Raw genomic sequence first — 23,472 nt, 5'->3', positions numbered from 1 at the left:
CGTCTCTAGGCCTGGTTCTCAATCCACTGAGCTACCCAGCTGCCCCCTGTAATTGATTTTTATTATGCCTAATTTCCATAAGCCTTATTTGGTATTGATTGTTTGATATTGTTAGTTCATTTTTATGAGTAATTCTTTGATTCTCTGATTGTAAGCCCCTTAACACACATATAGGAGGGCTCAACAAATACCTATTGGATAAATTAATAGCACCAGATAATGAAAGGTTAATTATCAATTAAAATGCAAGATGTGACATAATTTTCCTTTATTCTGATAAAATAAACATTATCAGAAATAATGTAAAACATATAAACCTATTCAATCTCCCACTAAGAGAAAATGTCTGCTATGAATATATGGCACAACAACTCTTTAGACATTCTAATCCAATCAAGTGGTACATCACTTCATTTTGCAAAATGGAGCAAACAAACAAAAAACAACCTGTTCTTAGACCCTGATCCAACAAAAAGTAAAGGCATACCATAGCAAACTAAGGAATATCAATTATAGTGATGGTGTTCAAAGCTGGCTTTACAAATATGCTAGTTGGATGGTTTCAGTTGATAATCTAAAGAAAAATTATGGTTATTGCTGCCAATGTTTTACTGCTGTACACATAAAATTAAAACATTTGAGATTTAGATGTAATCCTCAAATTCCTTCCTTTTTCAGAGATTACTAAATCATGACAATAGTGTCTCTCTTTGCTCATCAAAAAAGGGTTATTTCCATAAACTTTAACTAAATAAAGCATTTTATTTATGATTTGCATTCCACTTCCAAAAATGATCTGAGATCATTTACAAAACTGGTATATACAATAACAAAATTGAAAGAGAACAGAATTAAAACTCAAAAATTAGTAATGAACAAAAGCATCAAAATCCCCAAAACAAGCTCTGTAAATGTTAGTTACTGCAGATGAACAATGAATCAGCTCTGAGATTCTAGACAACTAAGGCCAAATGGGAATATATGTAGTATTTTCATTATCAACAATTCAAGAAACACTTGCTAAATACCTACTAGGTGGCAAGGCATTCAAAATACAAAGACACAAATGATGCAGTAACTGCTTTTAAGGAACTTCTATTCTACAATTCATATACATCATGTACATAAATAAGTAAATATAAAATATATAAAGGGCAATTTTGGGGTCCTGGAAAATACTAATAACTGGAATGGGAGCAGGAAAGGCCTCATTTAGTAGGTGGAACCTGAGCTAAACCTTGAAAGAAGCTGGGGATTAAAAATTCACAGAGCAATAAATACAGATTAGTTCAATAAAGGAGAGAATGTTAACAATTTTGTGGGATGGGAGGGGGAAGAAGTGGCTCTGTAAAGGTTTTCCATATTAGTGGTAAGTAAGCTGAATTTAAAAAGCTATGGACTCTAAAAAGTTGAGGTAAGGAGGGAGTACACTCTAGGCAAAGGACAACAGTCTGGGCAAAGATTAGGATGAAGGTGGAAGATGACCAATCAAGTTCAGGGAAATAGGGACCAATTTGACTTAAACAAAGATTAAGTAAAGGAGAGAAATAAAAGAAAACAGGAAGGGGCCAGATTTGGAGATCTTAAATATGATGGGATTGTTTCATATATGAAACAATCATACAATGCTTGGAACACCATAGGCACTTAATACTTATTCATTACTTGCTTAAATTATTAGCTGAGAGGTTTAAATTGTATCCCAGAGCCCACAGGCAGCTACTAAAGATTTTTTGTGTGTAGGGGAGAGACATGATCAGACCTCTGTTTTAGAAATATTAATTTGGTAGCTGTATGGAGAATGGATTACAAAGAGGAGAGACTTGGAGTAGAAATAATAAATAATAAATTTTAAGAGGAATTCACATGTAGGATCCTTTCATAAAAGGCACTGTGTTATATAAATAGGCATTATTACCAATTACAGTTTTGCAAGAGATACAGTAATACTCCACTCTGTAATAGCTACAGGCAATGTTAACTTCCAGCAAGGGGAAGATGTTTCTCAAGGGAGCTGTGAAAATATGGTCTCTGCATACAGCTTCCTAATGATCTAATTAATACAGGGATAAAGCTTTAACAAACCCAGAGGAGTTAATAATTAGCAAATTATTAGACTTTTTTTTCTTAATGTCTCAACTACTCATAACTGTTAGATATCAGCTTGTTCATGGTTAAATTATCTGACATCTGCTTGAAGTAACAAATCATAAATGTCATTGATAAAAAAGATTGATGTTTTATATATCTGACAAAGAAACATAGCATTAACACTGCAATGAAAATTTAGGACCATAATTTGAATTCTTACACAGACAGAAGGCCATCCCATTTCTATAAGAGGTTGCTTAAATAGATGAGTTAGGTTCCACTCCTTAGGTAATGCAAATGTCATTATAGGTGAGAAATAATTAAAATGGTAGATTAAATACTTTGACAAAAAGGAAAAACTGTCTTTTCTATTATCATTTCAACTTACAAAGATGTTAAGAGAAAGGCCTAAAGATAAAAATAGACAATAATTTCCATTTGTATTGATTATATTTCAATAACTTTTAGCCATTATGAAAAAATATACATGATAACCAGTCAACCAGTTATTTTTTTCCAGATTAAGCATTAGCCAACCATCATATATGCAATGTGATCATAAAGTAACCAGATACTAACTTGTTCTAAACAAACAGAAGTACTTATATAGTCAAATAATTACTGATCCTAGCACTTCAAGTCATTAAGTATTGAGTACTTATATGCCAAACAATATTCTAAGCCAAGGGCAAATCCAAGAGCCAAGAATAGTTTTTACATTTTAAAATAGTTTTGTTGCACTTTAAAATGCAAAAACCATTCTTAGCTGGGGACAGTAAGCAGTAGGCAACTGGGTATATTTGGCCTGTGGATAGTAGTAAGGTAACTCCTGTTTTAGGTGCTACAAATACAAAAAAGAACAATCTCTTTCCTTAAGAAGTTTATATTCTGCTGAAGGGATATAAAAGGTACAAAAATGAACAGGAATTACATACACTGTAACATCCTTCAAGATGAGGAAGACAATTTTTAGTGGTAGGACTAGGTAGGAGACAGAAAATACCTCTTGTTGAAGGGAGAACACAAACTGAGTTAAAGGGATCTAGAGATTCCAAGTCAGAGCTGAAAGGATGGGTATTCTAGACATGGGGGCAAGATATAAAGGAACAAATAACATCCCTTTGAAAGGAGTTTCCTCAGCAGGCTACATACCTATCCTAACCAAATCAGTTGCTCAAAAAAGGAAACACTTTAAAGGACTGACAGCTTGTTCTTCTGAATATCCTTAATCAAATCAAATTCTTCAGTCTTTGAGGGAGGATGTAAAATTTGGAAAGCAATTAAAAGCATTCAAGGTCAAGTCTGAATAATACAGTGAGTGATCAGGCAAGACATTTTTGTACGCTCCTGATCAAACTTCCAAGGGTGACACACTTTCTTGTGACACAAGCTGGCTCTGAAAGCAGTTCAAAAAAGGATTTCTAAGAACGTTTTTAACAATGGAAATATAAAGGAATACAAAACTCTAGGAGACATTTTTAAGATATTAATTCTGATATATTTGTTTAAAAAAAGGTAAGGATTAACTTAGCAATTTCCTTCAAATGACTAGCAAATTCACATGCACACATATACTGGGGATATGATTAACATGAGCTATTCTATAAAACTGCATAATATAGCAGAAAGAATAACTGATTTGGAATTAGGAAGTTCATTCAATTCAAGTTCTGCTCTGCTATTCATTAGAGATATGACCTTGTACAAATGAAATGACTTCTCTGGGTCTTAGTTTTTTATCTAGTCTTTTTTTCTAGTTCTAAATCTGTTATCCTTTAATAATCACCTAGGCTGAACATAAGAGAAATTGGTTTAATTTGCCATAGTAAAGTTAACATTAAAGAATTTTTACCTCTAAGTAGAGTCAACTTCCCCAGAAATTTTTAATGGAGAAAACAAATAATGATAATGAGTAATAAGACTAAATGTTAGATGTAGTTCTGTTAAAGTAGAAAGTGAACTAACTGAACCCTCAGGCCTTTAATTTTTTTTTTAAATAAACTCTTGCTTTCTGTTTTAGAATCAATACTGTGTATTAGTTCCACAACAGAAGGGTGGTAAAAGCAAGTTAACTGGGATTAAGTGACTTGCCCAGGGTCACATAGCTCAGAAGTTTCATAGTTTCAGGACAAATTTGAACCCAGGCCCTCCCATCTCTAGGAGCCCTTTAATTTTAATTGAACTTTTAAAAAATACATTTATATCGTAGGGTTTTGTTTACAGTTAGATGAAAGGATGAACATTTCTGTTTACTTCGGGGGGGGGGGGGCACTTTAAAAGCTCTGTATCGTTATCAAATAACAAGAATAGATCAATAACAGATTACAAAATATAACGGTTGAAAGGTTAAATGAACTCTCCAGTCTTCTGAGGCAAATTTAGTCAAACCATGTTTTCACTAAAAGCAAAGAATCTTCAATCGCAAAGTTGTTCCAAAACAAAAAAATCACATTAACAGACTATAATCACATTCTCATGTATTTTAATTATTTCAGCTGTGAATTGTTTAAGTTATTTAACCATATAAAAATACCCTGTAATTTTAAGGCTATATAGCCCTAATTCCAAAAAAGATGTTCCAGCTCCTTATTTCATGTATCTTTCAAGCATTTTCCCCAAAATATTTAAATAGGTAAAAAAAAAAAAAGCCCAACAACTTCCATACATAAAAAATACTCAATAGCCTCTACATACTCTTAAAGAATTAGAGCTCTGATCTCCAAAATAACATCAGTATCTGTATTTGGTGGAATAGTCTTTTGGAGAGACCACGAGACCTCTACCTTTACGAGCACCTCTATATACAGTTTCTATTATGTCAATCATCTCTTGCTTGTCTTCCATTGCCCAGTTAATCTTGTTGTTGTTACCTGTACCCAAATCAATCATGATGTGCTTGTTCCTTCAAAGAGAAAGAAAAAGAGAGTCAACTCACATATGGTTTTAAAGGAAAATGAATGTCAAATACTCCACACAGACACTTTATCAAAAAAAGCTATGCTTTGCTATTACTTTTCAAGTCTCATTACAATCAGAGATTCATCCCTGCAGAAAGGTGCAATATCACTATCATCTTAAATAAGACAGCATTATCTGCCATTTCTGGTTTTCTGTGTATAAATTAAAAACTTTCTCTAGAAATCTATTGCTAGGCCTAGAGATGGGAGGTCCTGGGTTCAAATTTGACCTCAGATACTTATCAGCTATGTGACCCCCAAGCAATTACTTAACCCCAGTTGCCTACCCTTTACCACTTTTCTGCCTTGGAACCAATATAGAGTATTGATTCTAAGATAGAAGGCAAGTGGTAAGGGCTAAATATGAATCAACAATGTGATTAGGCAGCCAAAAAAGCTCATGTAATTTAAGGCTGTAACCAGAAAGGTATAGTGTCTAAGACTATAGAGGTGCTACCCAGTGTGTGTGTATACACACACACACACACACACACACACACACACCACACCACACCACACCACACCACACCACACACATATAAAACCATATTTGATGTATTATTTCATTCTGGACATATTTTAGGGAAAATAATGATATGCTCAAGAACATTCAAAAGGATAAACAAGATGGTGAAGAGTCATAAGAGAATGTCCAGCTAAATAAACAGGTGATATATAATCTGGAAGACTCAGGAGAGACATGGTAATTGAAGAGCTGTTAAGTAGGAAAAGGATTAGGTATTTCCTATTTAACCTAAGAGGACTGAACTGAGAAGTGGAAACAAAAGGTAAAATTACAAAAAGGCAAATTAATTTCCAACTACTAGCAAAATATTGTCAATTCTACCTCTATAACATCTCTTGCATTTGTTCCCCTCTCTCTACTCAAGTAAGTCATCATCCCAAATCAGACCCTCACCACTTTTATCTTGGTTATTTGCAAGAGCCAGCTAATTGGTCTTGCTGCATAAGGTTTCTCCCTTTCCAATGAATACTCCACACAGCTGCCAAAGTAATTTTTCTAAAGTAGAATTTTGCCATCTCCTTCTCCCATACTCCATAAACACTGGTAGCTCCCTAGAGCACTAAGGTCAATTATAAACTTCTCTGTTTGGCACTTAGAACTTTTCATAACCTGACTACAAACTCTTTTTAACTTTATTATTCCCTTCCTTTTAATTTTGCCAACCTGACGTTCTTGATATTTTTCACACACAGCACTTCATCACTTGTGTCTGTGCCAGGACACAAGTTTTCTTCATGCCTGGAATTTCCATCCTTCTCATCTCCACCTCTTAGAATTCCTAGTTTCTTTTAAAACTCAGCTCAAAGTGCCACCCTCTACACAAAAGCTTTCCCAATACTGGCTCCTCACTTTTCAAATTATTACCTTCAATATACTTTGTAGATATATATTTTACATCCAATACACACATATCAATATATATAGACACACATTATCTTCCCTGTTAGAATGTAACCTCCTTGAGGGCAATGACTGTTTCATTTTTGTCTCTGTATCATATAGTAGATACTTGAACATAGCAGAAACCTAATATTTATTGACTGCCTAAAGTAAAAGGTAGGAGGTGGCAGAGACTTAAACCATTTTGACTTCACATTCAGTGTTTTTCCCACTAAACCAGCATCAGTGTTGTCATTGAATCCTGCCTCTCTCTCAAATCCAGTGAGTAGCTAAATCTTTAGTTATACCTTTCTTGTATCTCTACCTATCATTTGTTTCCTACTTCCAATAACTTCTTACCTGAACACTTCCAATAACTTCTGCCTCATCTTCTCCTTTTAACTAAGCTGTCATCCATAATACTGCTCTCACACAGGCCTACTTAGATCTTTCCCCTGCTCAAAAGTTTTCATTGTCAAAAAAAAAAAAGTTTTCATTGTCAAATCCAAACTACTTGAAATAGCATTCAAGAGTCTACATGTTTCTAACCTGCCTTTCTAATTTTACCTCAACCTACACCCCTTTATGTGCCTTATGATTGTACCTTATGATTCCCCCAAACCAGTCTATGTGGTATTTGTTCACATACACTCCCTTCTCATACCACTAATTCTTACAGGATGTGTGACACAAGTATTATTAGGTATACTAAGAAACCTCTCCTCACACCCTGAGATTCTGACATTCCCCACTTCCCATTCCTGCAGTTGCCACCTGGTCTTCCTAAATTGGCTTTGGGAAGGTCACAATAGCAGCTCTCTCCTTTTTAGGAACAAAGCCACCTTCTCCATGGTGAGTCCTAGAGAATAAAGAAGATAATGAGACAGAGCAGAATGGAAAGGAAAGGCAGAATGTCCCACCATTCCTAGTGGCAAAGAAAATTGTGATATGAACACAAAGAGTTTGAGAACCAGACTCATTCTCTTCCCTGAGTCTGGAATATCCATTTCCTGTCTCCCTACCTATTGTGGTCCTATCATTCAATGTCCCTCCCAAATGTCCCCTCCATATAGTCTTCTTTGGCCATCCCTCCTATTAATTAACACACAGGAAAAACTGTGATGTTTTCTTTTCTGAATTAAACTAGTCACAGGAATTTGGAGATAGAAGGAAATGGCAGATTAATATTACATATGAATTATTAAATGTAATGTACTCAGGAAATTAAGTCATGTTAATACCGTAGGCATTATTTTAAAGTCTTTGCACGTAACATATTCTCACCATACCTCCAAAAAAATATACACAGAAAATAAAGAAATTCTCCTGAATACGTTCATTATACTTAACCTGATTTTCTCAGCAGTCACATTTTATAAAAAGGTTATTGGATGACATTAAAAATTACTGTTTAATTGGCATGACTTCATTTCAATATTAACATAAGGAGATTCATTTTGTGTTCTAAATTAATTCTACTTGGAATGTAAATCAACTCTTCCAAAATAGTAAGTACCATTCCCAAAGATTTCTTGAATATGTAAACATCACTAGTTTTCTAGAATAAACAAAAGTTGAGTAATAATATTTTTAAAAAATAACATACCTGAAGAAAAACATGACAGTACAGGGATCATACAGTTCATACATTTTATTGAAGTCTGGTACTTCTGTAATATCCACAAGATATATAACTGCAAAATTTTTTACCTAAAAGAAAAATGAAAAAAAAAGAGGAATATTTCTAGAATCTTTTTTACTTTCATCTCAAAAAGGTACACTTTTAAAGAATTTAGTTACAATATGATTTGGTATTTTGCATAAAGGCATTTATTTATAATTGCCAAGAACCATTTTCCCCATGATAGCTTTTAGATAATAAAAAATACTGAGGACAATCACAAATTTTGACACTTACATGTTGTAATAGTGAAAGGGATTGTGGAGGATTGAAGAGGTACAGTAGGTAAGGAAGGTTTTGTAACAGGGAATAGAGGACTTGAAGGGACAGGGAATATGGCTGCTGGTGAGGTAAAAGAAGAGATACCCCCTACTGAGAGGCTATCTTTGAAAATTGGGGTTCCCGAGAAATGGGCCACCTATGATAGCTTGAGGGGACGTCTTCTCTGGATTGATGTTGAAGATACCCCAGAGCAGGTAAGCACAGACCCTCCTGAGGGACAAGCCTCTCCCCAGACCAAGGTCACCTGGCAGGGGTCCAGTAAGGACCATTTATGATTGAATGGCTGTCCTTAGGTTCAGCTCCCTCTATGTCCCCCTGAAATGATTATTCTCTTATCTGACTGCGGTTTATTTAAATAAAGATGAATTTTAATAACAAGTTTGGATTGGGGAGATATCAGGGAAGAGGGAATTAGGATTTCCCTAGATTGGGTTTGAGTCTCTCAGCTTTTGAGCTAAGGTCAGGCCTCCCAGGCTGGTGGAGGGTTTCTTTTATTCCTGTCTAAGCTAATTTGTGCTGGTTTTCTTAATTTCCAAGTCTTAGCAGTAGACAGTAAGAGGAAGAAAAGGTTCTGACCATTGGAGCTAGTTGGGCCTGTCTCTTCAGGCTGACGCCCCTAAAGACCAGCCTCACAGTTCAAACCACTCCCCTTAAATCCTTTTGTTGGATCACAGGAATCCAGGTAGAGCACACAATTGGGAAAGATCCAAGAATAGAGGTACTTCTACCCTGAGACAGGGTGCAAGAGCTCCTTCCAGTTCGAGGGCCAAGAGAGAGTCAGTTCTCAAGACCAACTGTCTCCAAGTCCCCTCCCCCCACCAAATGTCATTCTTGTCAATATCTAACATTCCAACTGCTGTTTGTTCCACCTGCTTTATTTTTCCCTTCCGCAATCGTCCCCCTTTTTTGTTGTGGCCTTCCCAAGGTCACTTATTTTTATTATACTTACCAATCTACTAAATTTAATTTCTAACTACTCCACCCAAAATACTAAACTTCCCTCAATTACTCTATCACTATTCTATGCTCACTATATCTACTCTAAGGACTTCTATGCAGAAAAGTTTGGGTAAGGGTAGTTTTAAGGTTTTACAATAAATTCAGCACAATAAATATTTGAACAAAAACATTACAAAGAAATTTAAATCTTAATACTAATACTACTTACTTTTGCTAAGTTAAACAAATACAAACATTTTTCCTATTTTAATTATAATTAATTACAACGTATTTATATATTTCCATTAAATTCAATTTCAGCATGAGCTTTACAATAAACAATTAAAACTTTACTATCTGCAAATGCAGCTTAAGTCTATTTCTAAGTATAATTAACTGTCTATGCTATGTTTAACTTAACTTACATCTAATCTATTCCCTACTTGTAACTATTCTCTAAGTCCCTAGTCTAATCTATAACCTAATCTTATTTACAACATATATACATACTATGCTACATATTTACAGAATATATCACTTTATTAAACTAATTATAGTTCATGTTATTTATAGATTTATATATAATACAATAATATACATAGTTCCCTAATTTTGATGTCAGTAAAATAGAAATATCTTTTGATCTATTTGCCTAAGACCTTATGGAACTAATTATATACACTTGTTTATTTAAACAAGGTCTCCCAATATGTCATTTTGTGTTTTGTGTCTAATAGTGTTGTGTTGAATGAATACTTATCAAGTTTCTTCAGATTTCCATTTCTCATGTTGACCGATGGATCTCTTTTTTCTTCCAAGTTATATAATGTTGCATGCTATTTCCCTAATATGTGAAATTAATTTTGTGTTATGCTTTCGCTGTACTCAGTCTTACACAGAAGTACTATTTTCCCATCTGTCCTCTTTTTATATAACAAATTTACAAAGTTCAAAGTCTTAGCTATCCATTTCAGCTTTTTCTCTGTTTCTTCTCTCTGGCAGCTTTTCTTGATGCTTTTCCTCTGGCCTGGAAAGTTGACTTCTTCTTGGTGTGGCATGCTTGACTGCTGGGATCTCACTGTCTGGAACATTATGCGTCACTATTGTTGCTTTGTGATGTACTTTTTGATGTTAATCAGTTTTTGTTTTCATTTCTCACTACTATCTTTTGTCTAATTATTTTCTCTTGTCTGTTACAGTGATGTTGGATTTTTCTGGTTTTATGTGGGAACAGTGGAACCATGAGACTTTCCCTGCAATTTTTATAGCTGTCGGGGTAGTAAGCAATACTTCATGTGGTCCAGTCCATTTTATGTCTGTAGCTAATTTTCTATTGAAATTCTTTAAGTATACTTTGTCTCCTGATTTGATGTGCAAATTATAATCCAGAGGTACTGTTTGTTGTATCAAGCCCATTTCATGCAACTCTGCTATTCTTGTTTGTAAAGCTTGTATATGTTTTGTTAATTGACAATCTCCAACTATCATTGCAATGTAAGCTGGTTTACAAGTCCTTCCTTGACAAATTGAGTGTCCATATAGCATCTCAAACAGAGATGTGCAGCACTCCACTGGGTCTTGTTCTAAGATGGAACAGAACTAATGGTAGAATGTCTGTCCATTTTTGGTGTGTTTCTGCAAAAAATTTTCCTATCACTGTTTTGATGTCTTTATTTAATTTCTCCACTTGCCCTGAACTTTGGGGATGATACAGTATGTCATATGTTGCTTGAATTCCTAGATTTTTATAAATTTCATTTAATATTGAGTAAAGTGACTCCCATGGTCTGAGTCCAATTTTGTGGGAATCCCAAATCTAGGTATGATATCTTTTAATAGGATTTTGACCACAAACACTGCATTGTTCTTTCTGGCAAGAAAAACTTCCTATGCTTCCTATTTTCACTATCTAATACCTCAAGATAATTTGTTAAGTTTCAAACAATATCAAAATCTTTTATGAAGAAAAATACAACAGGCATTTTATTCATTCTAAACTAGTGTAACTACTATGAAAAAGGTATTTTAATAAATAATTTCAATACATAGAATTAACTTTTCATTAAGAAGCTTTAAAGAAAACACTCCTAGATAGAGTCAGCTGGTTATTTCGCCTGACACCTTTTTCCTCTTAGTCAACCTCAGGAGATAGGAGTACTGGAAGACTTGGCATTGACCATGAATTTTATGAGTGTCTCGGTCTTCTTGTCCTTAGACTTCCATTTTTTTTAAATTATTCTAGTGTAAACCCTTGCAATCAATCCTGCAAACAACCTTCGTGGATTAGCCAGACTGTAAAGATAATTTTAGGGTTGTGACTTAAAATCTAAATTAATTGGTCACCAAGGAAAAAATCCCAAGTAAAATACCCAAGTCAGTCTGGAAATTTATGGTAATTTAAATTAATATAGAGGGAAGGATTTAAGGAGAAAGAGGGAAGAGGGTATAGGTTTTCTCCCCCCTGGCCTGTGCCAGGGGGAGTTCAAGATTTCCGCCACTAGGTCTCTGAAGGAGATTAGAGGCTTCTAAGAGGATAAGTTTGGAAAGTAAAGGGGAAAAAAACTCAGCCAGAAACTCACCACCGAACTGGACAATAGCCTGTAGCCATGTTAAGATGCCGAAAGGCCCAGCACGCTGCCACCAGCCAAATCTCCACCGCCAAAAGGTCCCAGAGAGAGGAAGTGAGCCAAATATATAGACCTTTACCCTTGTGTCCCCTCTAAATGCCCATTCTTTAGTTCTCATCTTCTTTGATTAGATTATATCTTTTGAGTTACTTAACACTTCCTTGTTTAAGTTCACCTTTTGTTAGTTACTTGACATTTTTGTGATTAATTTATCCTTTATAGTAACACCTTTTTGTATTAAGATCTAAAAATAGATTTAGCTTAAAGTTCTAGCTTCACTATAAAGTAAGAACTAAGTACCTTCATTGGTCAATCAGGAGATTAAAACTTCATCTTCTCCATAAAGTAAGATCTAAGTAGGGTGGAGTAATCTAAATTTCACAATGTTAAGCAGTAACCCCAAATAAAGGGAAAAGCTGATTTTCAAAATTATACTCCTAAACAAGGTCATGAAAAGACTGATAAGAACTGGACTGTAAACTTCTGATAGGCCAGGAAAAATACAACTATATAACTATACATACATAAATATATATATATTAATTTAAAACTATATACAACTATGTATTTTTTCTTTCCACCCTGCTCATTGGTTAGCACAGTGCTGTACACAGAGTAGGCACACAAGTACTCAATCACTATGTCCTAGCCTAGAAGATAAGACACTACTCATAACAGCACAGAGCCGCCGTGCCGCTGCCCCCCACCCCCCCAAATGTAAAGGCAACATGGTACAGTGCAGTGTCAGATTTGGAATCAGAGGATACAAGTTTGAATTATAGCTCTGCTACTTGATGCTGGTGTGATCTTAGGCAAGTCACTAAAACTCCAAGGGTCTAAATACCTTATCTATGACATGACAGGTTTGGGCTAGATGGCCCCTAGGATGCCTTTCAGACCTAAATCTATAATATTTATCCTTTTATTTTTAAAATAAAATTTTATTTTATTTTTTACATTATCAAATTTTATTATCTTTCTCCTCCCCTCTCAGAGAGCCATCCCATAGAATATGCCTTTATTTTCATGTGTGCAATCGGCCACTCTATTTTCTCATATGCAAAGTAAATCTAAAGAAGAAAGTGTGTAAAAAATAAACACATGCACTTGTGTGCCAGAAAATCTGAAGACAGATGTTCTGACTTCATTTTAAATGAAATTCTAGGCAACAAGAAATAGTAAATAATAAGATGATCAATAATTTAAAAATACTTCAAAGTAATGAAAATTTTAATTTATATGCGTATATACATAAATATTAGAATCTACTAAGTTCTATACATTCAAAATCAGAGGAAAGGATATTTTAGTTATTTTATTGAAAATTCATTATGAATTAAGATAATTCCATAATATTACTACTATTAAGAAGATATGTCTACATATACAATTACATTTATTTGTTTATTTTTAATACCTTACCTTCTATCTTAGAATTGATATTAAGTATCAGTTCCAAGGTTGAAGAGCAATATAGACTAGGCAATTGGGATTAAATGACTTGTTCAGGATCACAGCATAGCTAAAGAATTACCTGAAGCCAAATTTAAACACAGGACCCCCCATCTGCAGGCCTGGCATTCTATCCAATATTCTTACTGCTGCTTCATTATTACTAATTTCAGCAATTTTATTACACCTACTATTCTTCAAAAAATTTAACGGGGTTCAAGGTACAATAAATTTTACTTCTTTCAATAACCTCTTTTATTGACCGAACATACACCTATACAGCACCCCTATTGAAAACCAGAATGACTTCTGCATACCAGCTATACTTTAACCATGCCTAAAGATCAGTACTATGAACAGATCTCTGCCACTACTTCAAACATAAAAGAAAGAGCAAATAGATATGTCAAAATATTAATAAGGGAAATATTATAAAAAGGTTTGAGATAAAATGACAAGACTAGAATATAACAAAGTTCAAGATCAATTTCTGTCCCCTAAAACAAAGAACTAAATCCAATGGAAAAAGGCAAAACATGGGAATATGGGAAAGATGATTATGTATTATATAAACAAATAAACTTTTTACCTAAAGTCCAAGAATTCCCCAATATAAATCTAAGATGGTCATAATGTATGTTTTCATAAAAGTAACTGAATACCAATAATCACACATTTAATCTTCAAAATTAAATTTTACAGAATTTTTATTAAAAATTTTTTTTCTTATCAGTATAACTGTCAAACTCTAAACACAAAGTTTAAAGGGTACAAGGTATTTTTACAAAACTCTATCTTTTTGTCATTCTTTAATACTCCATTAAGAAACACTCTCAGTGGCTAGAGAGCCAGCCTTAGAGATGAAAGGTCCTAGGTCCAAATCTAGCCTCTGACACTTCCTAGCTGTGTGACCCTAGGCAAGTCACTTAACCCCAAATGCCTAGCCTTACCCTCTCTTCTGCCACTGAACCAACAGTTTGTATCAATTCTAAGATGAAAGGTAAGGGTTATTTAAAAAAAAAATAACACTCTAAAGGTATATGTGTATACAGGTATTCAAAAAGGAAAAAAAAATCATCTATCATTTTCTATAATACACATTTTTAGGTAATAACTTTGATATTTGTAAAGGGATTAATTCTGAAGCTGTCAGAAGAAAATCAAATGATGATTTTATTTACCAGCAGACAATTGGGTATCTTATTGTGATCTACTCTACCATAACAATTCATTTAGCCTCATGCAACTTTTTTTACTTTTAGCACCAAGGCCTTCTGTGTATAGAAACTTTGGGCTAATGAGAATCTGTAATTTTCCATAAAGCCTTTTTAACAACAAGCTATAATCTTTAAACAGTCAAACTCAATATCTTTTTTATAAAGCACCTTTTTTAAATACTTAATGTTTTTAGTATATGTGCTGCCAAAGCAAGCACTACACTTAATATTTTTAGGTGACTGCACAGTTCCCACTGGAAAGAATGGTTTTCTTTCATTTTTCTTAACAGCCAAGGAGTTTTTTAAGCCCCAAAATTTTATCTCTAACACAGTTCCAAGAAAATGCTATCAATATGCTGTTCCAAATGCTACATAATCCAAAACTAAAAACCTTAATCTGTATCTTCAAGTTTTGCCACATCTTTAGTTTATTTTTGTGTATATGGTCCATCCTGCAGCTACCAGAGTTTCAAAAAAAAAAATGTAAGAAAGATTTTTTGGCACGTTGGCTATAAAGAAACAGGCAATATGAAGTGAGAGTATATAATCTGATATAAAGAGCTCTGGGCTTGCAATCAGGAGACTTGGTTCTAGTGCCATCTCTATCAACTAAATGTGTGATTTGGACAAGTTACTTCCCCTCTACATATTTTTCCTAACCTATAAAATGAAGGTGTTAAATAAGATGCTTCTGAGTTTCCTTCTGTCTGCAAAATTCTGATGTCCTGGCACATCTCAAAGCAACATTAATTGAAACTCATTACTTTTATTTGTAATATGACTTCAAATATTATTTGTGAGCCTCTATCATTCAAAATACAAAAATGTTTTGTGTATATAAAAGAAATATTTTAGTCTAAATTGCTCTTGAAATTGCTTGTTAAAATGACAACTTTATTTTTAATGTCCAAAAATATTATTATACATAACCATGAATAGTAAACTCTAGACTTAATAAAGACTTAAGATAGTTTCCATTATTACATACACACCTCAAAATTAAATGAATTAATCAGCATGAGGTGATGATTGGCAAAAGCAGTATGTTAACAAACTGTATTCTAGGAGAAGTACTGTATAATCAAGTCCCACCTGAACATTTGGAACTTTTACTCACTTTAAAACTGTCGTGATATCCAAACATGGCTCGTTAGCTAGATGAGGAAGGAGATCTCCCATTATCTGCCATTTCTGCAGAGGGAGATTTTTAAATAGAAAGTTATATTTTTCTTATTTTCCATGGAAACCTTAAATGTCAAGAATTGTTGTAATGCTCCCCCAAAACAAATTCCAGAATTATACATTTCTACTATGTCCTTAAATTGAAAGGGGGGGAGGGGGGAGAAGAATACAAAGTACAGAAAAAAAAATCTTTGCATCTCAGGTTTGTATAGATATTAAAATAGATATGTCAATGTAAAACTAAATCCAAATTTTCACTGTTACTGAAATGATATAGAAATGTACATCAAAGCTCAAATTATTTCTAAAAATGCTTTCATTACTGGTGATTTATGTTATATATAGTTATACAGAGTTTACCCATTTATATAATGATTTACATTATGGAAATAATTGAGTTAGAAAAAGAATAAGGCTAATCTAGAAAACCTGCATTATATTCCCTAACTAATTATGACATTACAGTTTTGTTAGAATAGGAAGAAATGATTGATACTTCTATCATCAACTACTGCAGCCTTATTTTGACTTAATGGTAGCGGAATTTAATTTCTTTTGATGTTTCTGCTTAATGCTACCAGGAACAATATAAGATTCAAGAATATTTATCCAAAATTTTATTATTTGACATAAATTCCTCTTATGCTTAACATTACAGTTGTATTTATATTTAACTTTGGATGATACAGATAAGCAATTGGCAAAATGAGAATCAAGGGTCATAGCCTCCAGAACTATTCCTTGTCAGTGGTGGTTCCCAGTTTAAAAAGGAAATGAGCTGTCCTTTGCTTTCTCCAGAAATCTCCACAGACTCCTTAGCTACTGAGGTGGGAGAATGTAAATGTAAAATGGTTGAAATCAAAAGACTCATAGCATTTCTTTAATTCTTATCTCTAGCCAACTGCCAAAAAAAGTAAATTACACCCTATGATCCAATGAAGAAATCTATATTGGTGACTACCAGGAGTTTTGTTGGGGTTTTTTGATACCAAAATGTTGAGAGGGATATATGTTATTATTTTTTTAATGTTGCTGTTCAGGCACTCTTGACTCTTCATGACCCAGAGGCCCATTGGACACTTAATAAATAGGGTTTTCTTAGCAAAAACACTAGAGTGGTTTGCCATTTTCTTCTCCAGTGCATTAAGGCAAACTGAATTACTTGCTCGGGGTGACAGGGCTAGTGTATGAGGCTGGATTTGAACTCAGGTCTTCCTGAGTTCTAGGCTCTTTGCTCAATCCAATGAGCCATCTAGCTTTCCCATCCTATTGCCGATGTTCAGTTGTTTTGGATTCTTCATGACCCTTTTGGAGTTTTCTTGGCAAAGGCACTAAAATGGTTTGCCATTTCCTTTGCCAGCTCAATTTACAGAGTGAGGAACTGAGGTAAAAAGGATTAAGTGACTTGCCCAGGGTCACATAGCTATTAAGTGCCTGGGGCCAAATTTGTACTCATAAAGATGAGTCTTCCTGACTTCAGGCCCAGCACTCTATCCTCTATGACAAGAGTGTGTGTGTTTCTGTTGGTAACTATGTTTAATTAATTAAATTGAGTTAATTAATTAATTAATTTTAAAATGCTTAAAAAAGCTAAAAATATGTTTATAAAAATGAGCCATCTTATTTGGTGATTTAAAAGAATTTTTATAGCTTTCATTAACCTTTAGTTACATTTCAAATTACTTTAGATAATTTCATCTCAATTTATCATCATCATCATAACATCTGGGAAAAAAGCTATTTGACTTCTCAGTGCTAAATGATTATTCCTACCACATGCTCCAGAAAAAAAGTTTACCACCCAATGACACAGTAATATGTCACTTTACTATTGTTGTTGTCAACAAACAAGATCCCTGAAAAATATTATAGGTACCTTCCACATTGCAACTTTCCCTATCTCAGTTTCAATATATTGCGGGTTGGAATAAAAAAGTAATTAGGAATTTGGGGGATGTTTTGAGGAAGCCGAAGACAAGACACAAAAGCCAGCAGACAACACAGAAAAAGTTTAGAAACTCAGAAATGCTCAAAATATATGTAAATATATAAAATATATGTAAAACTATATGTATATTATTATAAAATATCAATATATTTTTATCTTTTAATACCATGAATACACAATTTCTTTTACTATAAACACTCCATAAAAGAAAAAGATAAAAATTTCAATTTCTTCTTTGGTACAAAGAAACGATCAAAAAATTTTATTGAGATTTTCCAGAAGTCAGGGGCACCTGGCCCCTAACCCCTGCAATGTGGAAGGGATACCTGAACTCTGGTTTAGACAAATGTCTAAATTGTACAATTCTAAGACTTTCTTTCCAAATGTCTATGAAATTTGCCTCAGAGGAAGCAATTAGTTCATGCATATATACAAAGAGTTCTATGAGTAAGAAAGAAGAGTATCAAAGATAACAATTTCAAGATTATAGTATGCTCTATGTGAATTTTACATGTATATCTGAAAGTTTTAAACTACAGGTATTGAAAACAAAACTTAAAACATATGTAAAGTAGAGTATCAAAGATGGTGGAAGAGAATTGTTTTCTCTAAAAATAAGACATAAAACAACTGGAATATCCTCTCAAAGTTTAGACCTGCCATTTTAAGGCTACTGTTTTTCTCCATATGGAGAGTAAACTAATTTTCATATTTTTTGTTGTTGGTCACAAAATAGGCTATTGTTGAAGGTAGTAAATAACAGGAGTCAATAAGATCCTGAAATCAAGAAAGACTAAACTAACAATACTCACTGATTATCCACTATGATGGAAGCTTGTGTCACACATGGATTTACTACGTTTATCATGATTCTGGTCTGCTTCAATCTTATTTTTTTTTAAACCTTTACCTTCTGTCTAGGATTCCAAGGCAGAAGAGTGGTAAAGGGTAGGCAATTAGGGTTAAGTGATTTGGCCAGGGTCACACAACTAGAAGTGCTAAGGCTGGATTTGAACCCAGGGTCCTTCCAACTGCAGGCCTGGCTCTCTATCCATTGAGCCATCAAGTTGCCCCTTGTTCTGCTTTAATCTTAAATGAAGTTACAACTAAAAAAAGATGGAGTAAGTAAATTTAGAAAAATACCTGATGTATCCCATTTATGTATTGGTAGACTAAAATTAAATCAATTCATGAGTTCCAATATGAGGTACAGCTTTAAATTTTAGATCATATACCTTTCCCAATAAAAGACTTCAATTATAAGTAGCAGCAGTATGAAAGAATGGAAATTAGGAGGTCTGGGTTCAAGTCCTGCCTCCATTCCCATACTGAACATTTACAATCACTTTACCTCTCTGGGTCTCCATTTTTTCATCTGTAATATGAAGATAATACTTGTTCTGCCTATTTCATGGGCTGTTAGGAGGATCAAAGGAGAAAAAGGACATCAAAGTGCTTTTTAAATAAACAAGAGGGATTATAGTATTAAAAACTGTTAGTCAAATAATGTTTACCTTCTCTGCAATACTATATAGAACTTCATCCATTTTCATACAGGTGGGATCCCAATCATGTCCAAATCTAATAACAACAACTCGGTCCTCTTCTGAAAGAATAGCTTGATCTACCTGCCAACCATTGTGCAAATGGGGAAGCATGTACGACATCTTGAACAGTTAGCTTGGGTCCTACAGAAGAGAATCCACTTATTAAAAAATCATGTTCTTTTTTATTGATCATCCCATTCTTGCTAGTTATGAAGTAATCCTAGTAACCTCTGTGGATACTTCAACTCACACTAGGGAAAATCGGAATACTCCCTTATTCTGCTCCTCCACAAAAACCTCCCAAACCTGACAGCAACCATATCTATAATGCCACTGCTACAAAATTACACTCTTACAAATGCTAAATGAGACTCTTGCCCCTCCCCCTACTTCTGTGGCTTTTATGTACCTCTAGAGCATCTATATGTTGGTAGACTAAAAAAGCAAATCAATTAAACATTTTTTGTTTTAATATGAGATGCTAGCTTTTAAACCTAGATCACATATTTTCCGTGTTTCCTTAGTTTAAGGGTAAAAGTAGAAATGTTCAAGAACCTAATTAGTGGTCTCAAATATAATAACTGTGCAAGAATGGAAAAAGTAGTAGAGAATTAGGAGATCCAGATTCAAGTCTTGTCCCATCTATACTGTTGTGAGCCTTTTACATGTCATGTACTTCTCTGTAGTTTTTTGCATCAAAAGAGAGCACTAAATGCCTCAATAACCATGTCACCAGCTCGGGTCTTTTGACTAATCTGGGGGGAGGGGGGGGGTGAAGGGGATCGTTCATTCATTCACAGAGTGGGGGGAGGGGAGGTGGAGCAACTAATGGCAGTTTTTCTCAAATTGATCCCCCGTCTTAGGAGAACAGTCTCCGTGCATCCTGGACACTAAAGACAGGGGGTCCAACCACGTCCTCACCCTTCCTCCCCAGGCTTCCCCTCTTTTGCCTCGGCCCTGGGCTAGGACAGGATCCCAAAGCCACGTGAGACATACTGGGGCCGGCAGCGGGCCACAAGCTCCCTTTCCGGCCCCCCAACTGAGGCAGCGCCGGCCGGATCTCCCTAATTACAGCTCAGGAGATTGTGCCTGAAGCTGAGCCTCGGGGGAAATGGCGAAAGGACAGAAAAGGGTGCTCAAAATCGCAACGGGTCAAGACCCTCAGGAAGGGGGAAGCGCACAAACCTGCCGGCAGAGAGAGAAAAACCTGCTGCAGGTACGGCCAGTGGAACTGCAGGCACGACGTCCACCCCTGACGTCAGCGTGTGTGCGTTAGGGCGCATGTGCGGGCGCGTCTACGTCTCAAGCAGGGAGAACGCGCTCCCTACGGGGACGCGCGCGCGCGCAGTCTAAAGCCCGGAACTGATCCCTCCCAGAACTTCAGTCTACAGCATTATCTGAGGTGATAGGTTTGAGTCCCTTCCTTTCCACCAATACGTTGAATGAGCACCAATTAGGTATTAGTAGCTGAGAAACAGAATGACGGATAAACTCTCCAGGAACCTACATTTTACTAATGTATTAAGCTTTGCAGAGCCCTTTTTGCCCCCTTAACAATCATCTTAGCCCACTCATGCAACAAGTGCCTACTGGGTTGCCCAATGCCAAGCACGGAAAACAAACAAAAAACTTAACCTACAGGGAGCTCAAATTGCAAAGGAAAAGACAACATAACTATATACTGTATAAGCTATGTGCAAGGAAAATGGAAACTTAATCTAAGAAGGAAGGCAATAGCAGCTAACAGGAGAGAGGTGACATTTGAGCTAAGCCTTTAAAGAGGATGGGAAGCCTGGAGGCAGAGTTGAGGAGAACTCAAATTCTTCTGACTCCAGGTCTTGTTCAATCAGTAATAATAGCTGTGTGTGCACCCGAGGTCAGGAAGACTTCTTATATACCTGAGTTCGAATCTAGCCTCAAATGTCTAGCTGTGTGACCCAGGGCCAGTCGTTTAACCCTATTTGCTTCACTTTCCCCTTCTGTAAAATGAATTGGAGAAGAAAGTTAAAAAAAAAAACATTCCATTGTCTTTGCCAATAAAATCCTAAAAGGGATAATATAGAGACAGGACAGAACTGAAAACCAACTAAACAGCAATAATAGCTCACATTTCTTCTTTTTTCTTTTTTAATAATATTTTGTTTTCCCTCCGTTACATGTAAACATTTCTTGGCATTCATTTAAAAACACTTTTTGAGTTCCAAATTTCCAAAATTCTTTCCCACCCCCCCAACCCCCATGGTAAACAATCTGATAGATTCTTACATGTGCACATTGTAAACATGTAAAATATGGAACATGTAAAACATTGTTCCATATTGGTCATTTTTCTAGAAGAGGACTCAAACAAAAAAGAAATGAAAGATAGTATGTTTTAGTTTATTTCAGATTCCATCAGGTTTTCCTCTGAAGGCAGATGGCATTTTTCATCATGAGTCTCTGGGATTGTCTTGGATCACCTTATTGCTGAAAATAACTAGGTCATTCATAGTTGTTTACTGGGGAAATGATTCTGAATATAATTCAGAATCTAATGGATCTGCGTATGACCTCTAATGGCTTTGTATTACTAGAATTGCCTTAACTAATACATTTTGAGGAGAAACATCAGGATTAACCTGATAAAATGATGATTCATGACCTGGAAGTAAACTTGCATTTGTGCTTAAATAAGAACAGTTCTGATCAGTCCTGAGTGGTCTCTGAGTTCCTGCAGATAGCATAAAGGCTATTTTCTTTCATCATTATCAAAGTTATGGCTGATCTATATTCTTGGCTGCTGATGAACATCTCCTGTTGCTAAACAGAAGTTTCTCACTTATTGCCCAATCTCAAAGCCCCCCCTTCTTTCTTTTTAAAAATATTACAAATCTGTAACCTCCTCCTTCTCCCTGGACTGTGTTCTATTCCAATTCTTGCACATATGTCTTGTTTTCTCTCTTTAAAAGGAAATAAACAATTTTAATGAGCATAATGTGTCTCTCAGGTTTTCAGAGGAATATTTATCATGTTCTTCTCTGGTTTTTTAAGAGTTCACATCATCAAAAAATATTGTTCAGTTTCCAGTTCTTTGCAAACACAAAAAGAACTGCTATAAATATTTTAGAACATGTAGTTTCTTTTTCTTTTTCCTTGATCACCTTAGGAAATAAACCTAATAGTGGCATTATTGGGTTAAAATATATATATGACGTTTTATAACTCTGAGTATGATTCAAGATTGCTCTACAAAATGGTTGGATAAATTTGTTCCACAAAAAATGTATTAGTGTCCCTATTTTTCCACATCCCTTCAAACATCTGTCATTTTACCCTTTTCTAACTTTAGCCAGTCTGATAGATGTGATATGATATCTGTTTTGATTTTGCATTTCTCTAATCAATAATGATTTAAAGCAGTTTTTCATATCTAATTTTTCATAGATAGCTTTGATTTTTTCATCCAAAAACTGTCTATTCATATCTTTTAACTATTTATCAACTGGGGAATGGCTAATATTCTTATATGTTTCACAAAGTTCTTTATATATTTTATATATGAGACCTTTATCCAAGAAACTGTCTATAAATTTTTTCCCCCAACTTATTACTTTCCATCTAATTTTGGCTACATTAGTTCATTTGTACAAAAACTTTTCAAACTGATGTAGTACAAAAACTCTCAATGTAGTCCATCAATTGGGGAATGGTTAAACAAGTTGTAGTATATGTTTGTGATGGAACACTATTGTGCCATAAAAAATGACAAACAAGACAATCACACAAAAAAAACCCTGGAAAAACTTGTATGTAATGATGTAAAGTGAAGTAAGCAAAACCAGGAAAAGATAATATACACATAGTAACAATAATGTATGATGATCAACTGTGAATAACTTAACTATTATAAATAAGGCAAGGTCCAGGACAACTCCAAGAGATTCCTGATGGAAAAGGCTGACTTGGGGACAGCTGAGTAGCTCAGTGGATTGAGAGACAGGCCTAGAGATGGGACATCCTAGGTTCAAATCTGACCTCAAATACTTCCCAGCTGTGTGACCCTGGGCAAGTCACTTAACCCCCATTGCCTAGCCCTTACCACTCTTCTGCCTTGGAACCAAAACACAGTATTGATTCCAAGGTGGAAGGTAAGGGTTTAAAAAAA

General features: G+C 34.9%; 2 protein-coding genes across 5 annotated transcripts in view; one reads left to right on the top strand and one right to left on the bottom strand.

Annotated features, from left to right (window-relative positions):
- HSBP1L1 (heat shock factor binding protein 1 like 1) overlaps window positions 1-11,641 on the top strand; it is a 71,517-nt gene extending 59,876 nt beyond the window's left edge. The window contains exon 5 of the transcript XR_008917644.1: window positions 10,358-11,641. The gene's annotated coding sequence lies outside the window, so the exon portion shown is untranslated. The remainder of the gene's footprint in view (window positions 1-10,357) is intronic.
- On the bottom strand, window positions 743-20,630 carry TXNL4A (thioredoxin like 4A). 4 transcript variants are annotated; one of them, XM_001366396.5, is made up of 4 exons: window positions 20,514-20,630; window positions 19,296-19,469; window positions 8,060-8,163; window positions 743-4,993 (listed from the first exon to the last, which is right to left on the bottom strand). In XM_001366396.5, the coding sequence occupies exons 2-4, from the start codon at window positions 19,446-19,448 to the stop codon at window positions 4,822-4,824; spliced, it is 429 nt and encodes a 142-aa protein (XP_001366433.1). In that variant the 5' UTR covers window positions 19,449-19,469; window positions 20,514-20,630; the 3' UTR covers window positions 743-4,821. The 4 variants fall into 4 exon arrangements, with proteins under 4 accessions (XP_001366433.1, XP_016287225.1, XP_016287227.1 ...); XM_016431739.2 differs by lacking the exon at window positions 20,514-20,630 and adding an exon at window positions 15,769-15,842 and having other exon boundaries at window positions 19,296-19,434; XM_016431741.2 differs by lacking the exon at window positions 20,514-20,630 and adding an exon at window positions 19,133-19,197 and having other exon boundaries at window positions 19,296-19,433.
- Between the last annotated feature and the right edge of the window lie 2,842 nt (window positions 20,631-23,472).

The sequence above is a fragment of the Monodelphis domestica genome, chromosome 3 (assembly GCF_027887165.1).
Source record: "Monodelphis domestica isolate mMonDom1 chromosome 3, mMonDom1.pri, whole genome shotgun sequence".
Taxonomy (NCBI): Eukaryota; Metazoa; Chordata; class Mammalia; order Didelphimorphia; family Didelphidae; genus Monodelphis; species Monodelphis domestica.
The sequence above is the reverse complement of the archived record's forward strand: the minus strand, read 5'-3'. Positions and strand labels throughout refer to the sequence as shown.